General features: G+C 36.8%; 1 protein-coding gene across 2 annotated transcripts in view; it reads right to left on the reverse strand.

The window, feature by feature from the left end:
* The window catches only part of RGMA (repulsive guidance molecule BMP co-receptor a), a 46,758-nt gene that overhangs the window by 7,240 nt on the left and 25,692 nt on the right, over positions 1 to 13,826 (reverse strand). For both annotated transcript variants that reach the window (XM_074234160.1, XM_074234161.1), the window contains exon 3: positions 3,682 to 4,193. In XM_074234160.1, the coding sequence (XP_074090261.1) occupies positions 3,682 to 4,193 (512 nt within the window). The remainder of the gene's footprint in view (positions 1 to 3,681; positions 4,194 to 13,826) is intronic.

Below are 13,826 nucleotides of genomic sequence, written 5' to 3' on the forward strand. Positions count from 1 at the left end.
TGCTTATAGGATAGAGCAGAAGTAGTGAGACCAGGGGCTGGGATTTAAAATCTGCCTAGAAGTAGAAGTCACTGAACAAAAAGCAGAAACAAAATAATCCCTGACACAAGTAATTATCTGATGCAATAATCTACACATTGGTCTAATGAACTAAAAATATTAGACAGAGGTTTAGGAGACCTCTACTGACTTGGGGAGAACTGAATGACTTGGAGCAAATCCCTCAAGTCCTCTGTAAATTCTTCTCTTATCTACAATATGAGAATTGCAACACTCTGACAGGACTGTGACTAACATGAAGATACTTTGAAAATTAAAAATACTGTAAATGCAACTAGTGATGTTACACCAAAGAGGCATTTAATGAGTACTATTCGGCATCAGGAGGTAATCTTCTCTGTCTACTTAACTTCATCCTTGAAAGGCAGAAATGATAGAATGTAGCCATCACTCCTAGAGTGCAAGAATGGTAAACTTTCTAATCACAATCTCTCCACAGGTATCCTTGTTGCGTTTTTGGGGGAAAAGATATGTTCAAGGTCACAGGTTGAACTGTGGCACCAAGAAAATAGTACTCAGGTTTCCTGAATTCCAGATTAAATCACAATCTATCTCTTAACCTATATAATTGAAAAAGTTAAAAAATTTACCATAGGCTCTATGATAAATTAGTGTAGGGGAAGGTAGTATACAGTGGAGGACCTGTGGTTTTTGTCAGCATGGGGAAGAAAGTCTACGATTTAGAAAGTACATCCTAGGGAACTGTTTGAAGGACAGTGAGTGATTCAGTGGCATGACTGGGTCACAAAAATAGATGGGATTTGGATCTAGGTCTTCCTGCCTTTAAGCTCAGGGTTTTATCCAGTGTATCATGATGCCACTTTAAAACAACAACTAAAATGAATATAATTTGATTTATTTAGTGCTTAGGTTTCACCTATTACATCACTTTATCCTCAGAAGAACCCCATGGAAGAGACTGTCCCTGTCCTATTTCATTATTGTTCTGGATAAAACCAAAAGCTCAAGAGCCAGACAGTATTTGGGATATGTAACCTCCTGTAGTATGACTGGAAGTCTGTAACTTAATTTACTAGTTGCTGAGGTTGGTTCCCTGTGTTCATTTGTCTTGGCTGTTGGGAAGATTAGTGGAACGTAGGAGATCATGAGAGAAGACTACACATCATGAATTGTGTGGTCTTGTGCTTAGAAGGGAAATGAAGAATGACCCAGAAGAATAATAAAACAAGGATTTGTGGCACCCCTGGTATGACAGTAATAAACACTGAGAGAACATTAGTAGGTACAGGAAGATGTGTGCTGCCTGCCTAGAGGACTAAGAGCAAGGTAAGGCTTTTGTGTTGGAATAAGTTGGTGATTCCTGGTGAGATGGACTAAAGCCCTGCTTTCGAGTACAAACCGTGGGGTCCAGGAAAGGGACACGTCTATTTTGGGATATGTAGGCACAATGAGGATAAGGAAAAAGGAGACACTTGCCCTGGAAGCAGAAGAATCCAGCATTTATCGTCAGCCTCAAAATCCCTTACAGAGTTTAAATTTTAAGGGGTGGGTGGGAGAGGGAATAGAAGGAACAGAAACTCCCTTGTGGACCAGGCCTAGTTCTCCCTGGCATGCCTTCCAATGCTCTCTCCACAGAAAAACAAACTCTACTGCCATTTTTGGTTTTGGATGAACTGGACTTCTGGTCATTCCTTCTCTCCTGCCAAATGGGAAAACCCCCTGGGGAAATCAAAGGAGACAGCAAACATACCAAAACTCGGGTGGGCAGAGGATGGTGCAGAGTGGCCTGCAAGGCAGATCTGAACACTGTCCTCAGGGCAGCCCAGAGATGAAAGGCAACTCCAGGCAAGCCACTTTATGTTCCTGACAATTCAGAACTCTCCATCTTTAAAATGGGTCAAAGAATTTTACTTTACTACTGAGCATTTCTATATAAAGCAGTTGAAGACTTTCAGCAGAAAGTTATTCCATGGAGAAGAGATAATTTATCTATAGTACAAAGAATATACGTTTTAGAGTAGAAGTCCTGTTTTTAAATCCCATCTCTGCCACCTATTAACCTCTGTGATCTTGAATATTTAAACTCTCTGAGTCTCAGTTTCTTCATCTATAAAATGGTCTTGAAATAGAGGACCTCCAAAGATCCATTCAGTTCCAAATCTATACTTTATTATGTACCTATAAAAACACTAATACCAGGTCAGCTAGGATAGAGCATTGGTCTTGAAATCAGGAGGACCTGAGTTCAAATTCAGCCCCAGATACTTACTAGTTGTATAATCCTGGACAAATCACTTAACACTATCTCCCACCCCAACAAAAAACACATAAACATTAAAATTACTTGTATATAAAGTCACCTGGGAATGTATAAAGTAGTGAACACTAAAATTGTAAACTTGGTACAGTCTCTGCACTTCCATTCATATCATTTTTCATCATCTCCTGATCTTATACACACCCATGACTATCTACTTAATTATGGCTCATGAATCTTTAAAGAGCATTTTATAGATGTATTCATATAAATTTTAACTTTTCTTGGTAGGTTAATTATCAGAGAAGTCTTTTAAAAATTTTTTTAAATGACTTTCCCCTTTTTTTTTACTTCTTTTTATAATAGGCAAAAAAATGATTTTTGTGGGTTACTGTTTTAGCTTTCTATTTTATAGATGTATTTAATTCTATTGAGTAATATTTTTGCTAAATCCCTGGGATTTTATATTATATAAACAAACCATTATATTCACTGAAAAATATCGATTTCTCCTTTATCTGTCCCCAAAACTCTTTTTTTCCTTGCCTTACAGGAATAGCTGGCATTTTGAAATCTAAATCGTACAGCAACAGCAACAATAAGTGTCCATGCTATACCCTTGATCTTATAACATTTACCAATTTATGAGAGGGGTCAAGCAACTCTCCCCTCCCCCCAGAAACCAGCATTATGGTTGAACAATGTTCAGAGATTCTACTGACAGGCAGACATTAGTCATAGGTAAAAAGAGGCAGGGGGAAAATCACAAAAAAAGGGAGGAAATAAAGAAATGGATAAGGGAAAAAAAGAAAAGGAGCATTTATTTCACAAGCCTTTCCTCATGGTATTTGTATAGATACATGTTAGTGTGTTTGTGTCTATGTATATATGTATGTATGTTGTGTACACACACATACTTCTACTCACACCCCGTTTTCAGAATGAATTCCTTGGATCCTAACACTCAAATTTCTCTGGATGCCCTAAAGTATCTTGTAATCAATGCCTTATGAATTAGTTGTTAATTTGATGAATGATAAAGAGGTTCACATGGGAATGGGAAGTGACATCACACTAATAATTACTTTATGTGTCACTTATTGGTACAAATACCAGAGAGCTCACTCTTGGTCTAGCACTTAATTTGGCCAGGATCAAAGCATCAGAAAAGGTAATAATAACAACAAAAGGTGTCAGTTCCTTCTTGTGGGAAACACAGATTAATGTATCTAGGCAAACTAATCTCAATACTTTCCTTCTCACAACAAATTACCTATTTTCTTCCTTAGCCACTGGGATAGGACCTGGGGAGCAATTACTATGGAATAAGGTCTCTTAAGCTTTAGAGAAAGCCATATAAAAGAGTTGGAGTGGTCCAGCTTCATACTGCACTGTGACCTTACCTTGCTAGTTGCTGTAGCTGAAGATCCTGGTAGTACTGGAGTGTTGGTCACCTGCACATTCAGGTAATTATTGTCAATAAGAGGCCAAGCCCCTCGTACTTGGCAGGTCTGAAATCGGTCCGTGAATGTTCTGAGGTGAGGGTCCCCAAATAACCCACAATGGGTATAGTTTGGGGGAGCTGAATGTTTATGAAAACTCTTTTCATAGTGACAGATTTCTGGACTGTCTGACCGCTCCTGGCTGTCTCCTGGTGGGAAGGTTCGGAGACGGGGCTGTGAGGTGGGACCATCCTTGGAGCAATTGTGCTGGCTCATTAGGTCTTCTATGCCATGGACAGCTGAATGGTAGGCCAGGTCCCCTCTGCACGTCCGGGCAGTGCGGCTGGTACAGTGAGAGTAAGCCCGCAGAGCAGTGCAGAATTCAGGGGTGTCTTCAGATCCTGGGTAGTGAGTGCCGGATGTAGCAGTCCAGAACTCTGAGTTACACTTGAGGATCTTGCACTGAGAAGTCGCTGTTTAAAGAGCACAAATACATCACTGTGGGCATATGTACCAGCCATGTTACATTTTTCCCTTTCTAGGTTAGGAGACCAGCAAATAGGGCTCAACAGGCCAACATTCCCTTATACTGTTAGAACCTTATAAGTAACAACTAGGTTTTTGTCTCAATGCTAGTCTACAGCTTCAGTCTTGCTTACTGGTCTTAACTCACCACAAATGGCTAGTTCTTAGTTGCTAGTGTCACTTCGAACATTGGAAGTACATGAAGTAGGTGGACTGCTAAATCTCTTGACTTCTCTGGTGTCCGGTCTCCTCACCTGTTATTAGGAGGTACTAGAACCAATCAACCAGCCTGGCAGTTTTATGACTGGAAGGACAACCAATAAATACATAAATACACTATATAAACATACAGACAGACATATATTACTAACTTTGTTATAAATTCTGGTGATAAAAGCGCACTAATATTGACCCACAAAAATATTTCTGAAACACCAACACAGAAAGAAGGTGCTAGAAGATCTCTAGCCCTCTTGTACCTATTAAGCACAATTCCCAGATTTTTGAATAAAACTTGGATCTCTCAAGACTCATCCCTGGTTCACGTATGACCATTTTGCTCTCTGAAAGGAGACATTCTACTACTGGTGCAGAGAAATTTCTGATTACAATCATTTCTTCAATACCTATGAAAGGCAAAGCTCTCTAGCTCTCTCTACTTTTCTTTCTATGTGTGTATGTGTGTGGAGGGAGTGGACATGGGAGAATGTGCTCATGAATAAGACTCAGTCTTTGCTCTCAAGAAACTCATTTTCTTTTCTAAATGACACCATTAACCTAAAGCACAGGTTGCATGATACAGTGTACTCAAAATATGGTGGTATTTTAAACCACTAGGTTTAAAGACCCAAAAATACAAACAGCTAAGGTTAGTGGGTAGGGGTGAATAGAACAAATACTTTTGATGAAAAAAAGTACAAAGAAACCAACTCTAATAACTAGCAATCACCTGATCTCCTATGTCAGCCAGCTAAACACAATGCATAATTTATCCCAGAAGCAGAGTGTGCTGACCTATGATTTCTAGTGGCCTACTGCTTTCCTAGGATGAAGGAGAGATATATCATCAAAGAAAATTGTGTGAAAAGGACATGCTGGCCCATATGCCAATTGACCAACAACCCTGTTTACCAGCCCAGAAAATGGATCAATGCTGCTGATTATCTACTCAGTTTTTCATGAAGCTGCTCAAGATCACCCTTACACACACACACACACACACACACACACACACACCACTCCAAAGACAGAATGCTTACCTTTTGTGTTATGTCTAGGATGATTTCACCCCAATATTGCTAATACCACCACCTAAGATAGGACTAAATTATAGGTGATACTTTTGGGGGAGATTTTTTTTTGCAAGGCAATGGGGTTAAGTGACTTGCCTAAGGTCATAAAGCTAAACCAGTATTAAGTGTCTGAGGCCAGATTTGAACTTAAGTCCCCCTGACTCCAGGACTAGTATTCTATTCACTGCACCAACTAGCTGCCCTAGGTGATGCTTTTATGTACTGCTTTCCCAAATGTAGTCACCTCAGTTTTGGTGAAAGGTAATCACATAATCTCAAAGGCAAAAGAAACTCTAAAGATTAGGTCTGCTCTAACCCCTATCTAAACAGAAATATATATCACTCGGCCCCTTCCTGCCTTTCTAATCTTTTTACTTTATCACTCCTTCTCATGCACGCTAAAGTTCAGTCATATATTGGCTTACTTGCTAATGCTCACACATGACTTTCCACCTCCAACCTCTATATTTTTGCTCTTAGAAGTTTTATCTTCTTGTTTCTTTCAAGACTCAACTCAAGGTTCATGTTCTGTAGGAGGCCATTTCTGGTTCCCCTTAGCCTTCCTGCTAAGGTTACCTTTTTTCTGCTTTGTACATCTTGTACATACTTATATTTCTATATTACATCACTCTTGATGGAATATAAGTTCCTTGAGGTCAAGGACTATTTATTTTTGCCCCTGTATCCTGAATAACTAATCTAGCATCTGACACTTTGGTAGGCATTTAAATGCTTATTGAATGATCTGGCAAGCAGTCAAGTTACTTGAAGAACTCCAAGTAAGGGGAAATCCATTGTGTCCTGAGGTAATACATTCTATAGTTGTAAAGTATTAAATGTTGAGAAATTATTCTTTTTTTTTTTTTTAAAGGTTTTTGCAAGGCAAACGGGGTTAAGTGGCTTGCCCAAGGCCAAACAGCTAGGTAATTATTAAGTATCTGAGACCAGATTTGAACCCAGGTACTCCTGACTCCAGGGCTGGTGCTTTATCCACTGCACCACCTAGCCACCCCCTGTTGACTCTTTATCTCTCAATTTCACTTTCAGCAGAGAGAGGAGCCATGCCAACTCTCACTCCTCCCCCATGATGATCCTTTTTTATTTCTCCTCCCATCTTTTCTACTGCTGAAGCTTATCGTGTCAAAGTAAAATTTTTATTTGAAATGAGGCCAAAGAAACATGTTTATTCAATTGTATATAATCTATTTCCCAGTTACTCTTAATAGGTCTGTTTTTAACTAGCAATGACATAGACCTGAAATTATTTCTTCTGTTTCTATTGCTCTAAGATTATGGAATCTTTAGTGAGGCAATAAAGTCCTTATTCCTTGCTTCAAAACCCTTTACCTCTCCTACCATTCCATATTATCTAGTTTTTCTTGGGGTTTCTATTACTTTTCCTGGACCTGGGACCCTGTTCAGTCCATCAGTATTGCCAAATAATCATTGACTTGACTTTCTCTCATATTATTCCTTCTACCTGACTAGAGCAGAGGACTTCTGTACTTAGCTAAGATTGCTAAGATTCCCATATTTTGAAATTTCATGAAATAATTAATTCTTCAAGAAATTACCTTTGAAGAAATATAGTTAAAAATTGAGAATTCCAAAGGTGAATTTCAGTGAGTCTGCCTTTTACCCTCTTAATCATAAAATAATCTCTTAGTAATACAGGTGCCATGGACTGGTACTTCCACTTGTCAAGAGAGAAAAGATTATTTTCAATTTCAACACAGAGAAGAAAACTATGTGTATATATATATATATATATATATATATATATATATATATATATACATATATATGTATATAATCCTCAACAAGCTCTGAGAGTTTAAGGATCTAGATGGAGTAGGTCATGTAAGCATTGGTTTATGTAGTCTTAAAAATTCTTTGATATATTTTGTTCATTTTGAAAATTAAGCAGGGCATGATACTTATATTAAGAAAGTTAACAAAGAATAAACATTTATGGGGGGAAACAGAAATAAGGGATCTCAATCAAAACAAAGGGTATATATCTTAAGGAAAGGACAGAAATGTTCAGTTACCTCATCTGTAGAATGGGAATTTATAGCATTTATGTCCCAGAGTTGTGAAGATAAAATGAGAAGAATATTTGTAAAGCTCTTTTCAAACCTTATTGGGCTATATGTTCAGTGATGTTCAATAAAAGTAATAATGCTATGCTTAATGCTGCTATCAAAAGGATGTGATTTGGGGATAGGCTATGGGGACAAATAAATAATAAGTTCAGTTTTGGTTTTTGCAAGGCAATGGGGTTAAGTGACTTACCCAAGGTCTCACAGCTAGGTAACTTTTAAGTGTCTGAGGCCAAATTTGAACTCAGGTCCTCCTGACTCCAGGGCCGGTGCTCTATCCACTGTGCCACCTAGCCACCCCTAAGTTCAGTTTTAAACATGTTGAATTTGAATTGCCAGGGAGGCAAGCTGGAAATGAAAGACTGGCATTTAGTTGACTGGTTAGAGCTAGCTATGGATCTAGGAATTATCTCATAGAAGTGATAGTTGGAGTCATTTGTATGTCTTGCAAATATTATTCAATAAATATTTACTAGATGGCAAGCTTCATAAAGATAGGAACTGTCTTGTATAAACCACACTATCCTGCACATAATAGGCATTTAACCCGAGTTTGCCATTGAAATATTTGCTAAATGAATGGAGGGGATGAGATCTTCAAGATAAGGATTCTAGAGAAGACAGGACAAAGTGAGGGCAAAACAATAAGGAATATTTATATTTAGGGAACAGGAAGAACAATCATCAAGGAGATAATGAATAGTAAGCTGGCAAATCAGAACAGTGAAAAATCCTTTAACTAGTTAAATAAGGAAATTAGTAGCCTTTTTATTGTTACTTTCTGAGACCCATATAATAAATGATCACTTTATGGCTCACAGTATCTCACCCTTTGGATGACAAGCTCTCTTAATCAACTCAAATACTTTTAAAAACAATGCCACAAAAAAGATATGAAGGGAAGAGTATTTTTCCATTTTTCAAGGAATTTCAAAGTGTTTTTGTAATTTTTCCAAATATGTGCCTATGTTGTACTGACTCCAGTAAAAGTTGTAGGTGATTATAGATCTTTTATTTGTTAAGTATAGTACCTAGCATAGCAAATAGATGTAGGCATAAGAGATAGATTGCTGACGCAGTGGTCATGTTGCCAAGTTTGGGATTCTTATTGCAAGTCTAACACAGTGACTTTTACATGTACAAAAATATTAAAATATGCCAATAAAAAGAAAGCTATACTTTTGAAAAAATATATAGTAAGTCAAAGGTAGCAAGGGAAAGAATGCAAATCATATTCTATGAAAATTGAAAAAATCACCAAGTCCATTTCTATAAGCTGGGTCAATAGCACCCTCTTTGCCACAAAGATGGAATTCTTGGGGAGACAGACAGATCAGGAACTCTTACCAATTTACCAGACCAAAAAGTACAGATGTGCATCTACAGAAAGCAAAGAACTTTCATACTTTTTTTTTAATTTGGAGAATATATGCTAAAAACTAGTTAATTTCCCTAGTTCTCGATTTTCTCCTTTTCTTGTATTCTGGATCCAATATACCTATCATTCTGAACCATTTTGCACAACTACATTCAGACCTAAACTTTATGACTTTTCTTGTGACCTGTGAATCACAGTCATATCCCAAACCCCTCTGGAGAACACCATCATTTGAGCTGGAGTTATCCAGAGGCAATCTTAAATCTAAGTGCTTACTATTTCTGATGTCCTTCATAATAATAAACACTTTGTGTTTTTACACCCAGAAAACTTTGGAAAGCCTTTCTTTTCCTCAAGTCATTTTGAAATGGAAGCATGGATGATTCCTATTTTTACACATGGGAAAACTGAGGCTCAGTAAGGTATACTGATTTATACAAGCTTACCGGTTACAGATTAAGAATTTAGAGTCCTTGCTTCTTTGCACATACCTTTTCCCTTAAGGGAGGGATAGTTTTTCCTTCCTTCTATGGATACATATATAGAACTTATCAATGTCAGGCTAGTGGGAAGATTTCTCCTAAGGGTAATCAGGGCAATGTCTGAGAATTAAGAGTTTTAAAAGGAAAACTTATTGACCAAGATTCAATTACTGAGGAGATTCTCTTTTTTCTGTCACAGGCAGTTATATTTTTTCAGTTCCTTTCTTTGCCTTGAGTATCCCTACATCGCTGGCCTCTAGTTCTTCAAGGTCTGTGAGTTAATGTAACACTAATCGGAAAAATAGGCTTTGGCTTTAGCCACTTGCCAAAGATTATTTATAAACAATTATGTCTTTAAAAAAATATTTTAATAATTGCATTTTAATCTAATGGGTTTCCTTTATAATACTGCATATTTCATTTTAAGAACATGATTCTAGGGGCAGCTAGGTGGCATAGCGCATAGGCCACTGGCCCTGGAGTCAGGAAGACCTGAGTTCAAATTTAAGAACATGATTCTGAGAGAGGGTCTTGGGCTTCCCAGTCTGACCAAAGGGACCATGACATAAAAAAAAATGATCAGGAGCAGTTGCTTTAGAGTTTCAAATATTTTACACATTTTTAAAAGAAAAAAATTTCTAAATACTATGTAATCTAACCAAAGGCTTTCTTGAATTCTAGGAGATGCAAAAATCTAATAGGAAAAAGTAAAGAAAAGGAGGGAAATTAACAGATTGTTTTGTACTTTTTATACAAAATGTTGGAGTTGGAGAGAGTATGAGTGGGAGTACTTCTTCGGTTTATTTATTTTTAGGTTTTTGCAAGGCAATGGAGTTAAGTGGCTTGCCCAGGGCCACACAACTGGACAATTATTAAGTTTATGAGGCCACATCTGAACTCAGATCCTCCTGATTCCAGAACTGATGTTCTATCCACTGTGCCACCTAGCTGCCCCAGGGAACACTTTTTCAAAATCCTAATCATTACTTTAAAATATAAGGAAATAGGGGGCAGCTAGGTGGCGCAGTGAATAGAGTATCAGCCCTGGAGTCAGGAGTACTTGAATTCAAATCTGGTCTCAGACACTTAATAATTACCTAGCTGTGTGGCCTTGGGCAAGTCACTTAACCCCACTGCCTTGCCAAAACAAAAAACAAAAAAACAACATAAGGAAATATAGTCAAGTTTACTATGAATATCAATTTATCATATTTTATCATAGATAACATCTAAGGTGCTCTCCAGACCCAGCAATAAAAATCTTTGATTCTTTACAGATCCATATTAAATAAAAAAAAGCAAAGTACTTTAATATGAGAAGGGACCTAGGGAAATCATCTACTTGAACCTCCCAAACTTTATGGAGATAAGTAAATCCAGGCCCAAAATAGGGAAGTGAATTTGACTAGGGCTATACTATTAGTGTCAGTTAAGATTAGAACCAGGGCAGCTAGGTGGCAGAGTGGACAGAACAGCAGCCCTGGAGTCAGGAGTACCTGAGTTCAAATCCAGTCTCAGACACTTAATAATTACCTAGCTGTGTGGCCTTGGTCAAGTCACTTAACCCCATTGCCTTGCAAAAAAAAAAAAGGACTAGAACCCAGGCCTTTGACTCCCAGTTCATTCTATCTCATCAGTTCCCTCCTTCTTTTGGAAATTCTTTACTATTTTAACTTCCTTGACACTGTTCTTTCTTAGTTCTCTTCTCTGTATACTTTCTTTCTCATTTGTACATATAAATCAGAGATGTTTTTAGAAATGTTATTTATTAGTTAGTATTCTTCTTCTTCACTACTTATTACCTCCAGTTTGACCTGAAACTTCTTGAAGAAAAAGGAGACATATTCCATTTTCTTATCTCTTCTTATTGATTATTGTATATACAAAATGGCAGTAGCAATTTATTCAAAAATGTAGGTATTCTTCCTACTTTCTCTTCTCCACCCTCTGCCTGCTCCACAACAAATTTACCAAGTACAAAAGCTGTTTTACTTATAATTGTAACAAAAGAATAACAATAAAAGTGTACATAAGAGAAAATCATTTTTTAAATGAAGTATCTTTATTTGAAGCAAAAGAAATAAAAAGCATATTTTATGTGAAAATTTTATGCAATCTTTGTGTGTGTGTGTGTGTGTGTGTGTGAGAGAGAGAGAGAGAGATAGATAGATAGATAGATAGATAGATAGATATATATAGAGAGAGAGATATTGAGAATCTCCTTTCAAAAAGATCTCATTTGGTGGGGTGCAACTAATATCTGGCAGTCCATATTCAAATCGATTGAGAAAGTGCTTTTCACAGACAAAAAGGCAAACAGTAGGTTTACTTACATTTACCACCCCCACCCCCACCCTTTCACTTCCCCTTAATAATATTTCCTTAGTTAGTTGCTTAGATTTAAGGAAATCTTTTGCTTTTTTTTTAAAGCACAAAATGACCTAAAAGTCTTAGTGCATTTTAAGCTATAAAAGTTTCTATGTGTGAAAGTATATAATGAATATCTGTACAAAAAATGCATAGACTATGTAGTTTTCATGTGAATTAATTTCTCTTCTCTCATTTAGGGCAATTAAGACTCAAATTGCCTTTCTAGTTATCTAGATGATGGTAGGGATGGATGAAAATAACAATATAAGTAAATGATTAATTCTTTAAATAGCTACCAAATGCCTTTCAGAAATAGAAATCAGTGAAGAAGGGTGCCTCAGAAAGCTAGCTAAACTGACCCAGTCAAGCTGAAGAAAATATTCGTTCATCACTGCTGCAGGAGCAGCTTTCAGAGACCTCCTTTGAACTGTTAATCAAGTACAATCTTTTGCCATAATAGCCTGATTATTATTGCCTTGTTTGCATAACAAAGAAACCCAATAAAACTTATTTCACTGTGCACAGAGGGGGTGTGAAAGATCAACTCAGAGAAAGGAGTTTTAGGAATTCCAAAAACTATTCCAGAGCCTCAACTCAGGAATAAAGACAATGCAATTTGCCATCAAGAAAAGCCCAATAGACCAATAAATTACCCATGTGCAAAGGAATTAGATCTGGTTTCAGTTGCACGTTAGGGGGAGGTAAAAAGGGGAGAGAAAGAAACCTGCCTCTCTTAAAGTGGCAGAATTAATTTTAAATACAAACCTCAGAATGCAAATTCAAATTCCTTTTGCCTAAACTGTACTCATTCTAAATTATGTTCCCTCTCTAATCAATCAACAAATATTTACTGAGTGCCTACTATGTCAAGACAGTGTTCACAACACAATGTCATACAAAATATGGTCTCTGACCTTAGTTTACAAAATAGCAATAAAGATAAGGCAATCTATAAAAATATTTCTTGTAAAATTTAAATGATATCACTAATAGAAAGTATGTGTTTCTAGAAGGAAGAAACATTGCTAGCTAGGTTATTTAGTGAAAGCTCTCTAAAGAAAGGAGATGGGTCTCAAAACAAGGGAAATTTTTCAAAAGATGGGAAGGGGAAAAAAGAGTGATTCTTTTTGTTTTACAAAGGAAACGAAATGAGACAAAACTAAGAGGTGAGAAACATAAAGTTTTCTTGCTCACTGGCTTAACCAAGAGTTTAGGTTAGGAAATAGCAGGAAATAAGATTGATAGGGAAAGATGGAGGCCAGACTATAGAAGATCTGAATGCTGGCAGAGGAATTTGATAGGTTCTGAGTAGTTACTGAAGATTTCCTCATATGAGAAGTGACATGTTCAAAGTGATGTTCATTTGGATTTCCTCTTCTCAGAAAATACCATATAAATAGTATATACTATGTACTATACTACACAGACTGTATACTATACTATATATACTATATAGAAAATACTATATTAAGAACCATTAATATTGGATTATAAAGTGACTAAAAACTCTTCTAAATTCATATTCTAAAAATTATTTTGTGGGGACTACTATAAATGCTAAGTCATTGCAAGAAATGATTTCCTAGATGGAACAAAGAGGAATGCATCTTTCCCAAAATACCAAAGGTTCTTGGGCTTTAAGAGCTAAATCATCATAACAAAAACTCACATTTGAATATAAGTTTAAGATTGCCAAAGTGCTTTCTTCACCATATTCCCCAAAGGTAAGATTAGAATTATTAGTCTAATTTTTTCCAATGAGGAAACTGAAATTCTGAGCAGTTAAATGACATCTTTGTGATCATACTATCAGCAACATCCCAAGTAGAACTTAAAACCTTTGGGAACCACCTATTTGGTGTCTAGGCAGGCTGGAAGTAGGGTAGAAATAAACCAGAGAAATAATTTTTTTTCTTTCATTCCCTGTTCTCAATTCCTAATCTCAATGGATCTATCT

This window comes from Macrotis lagotis, chromosome 4 (assembly GCF_037893015.1).
Source record: "Macrotis lagotis isolate mMagLag1 chromosome 4, bilby.v1.9.chrom.fasta, whole genome shotgun sequence".
NCBI lineage: Eukaryota > Metazoa > Chordata > Mammalia > Peramelemorphia > Peramelidae > Macrotis > Macrotis lagotis.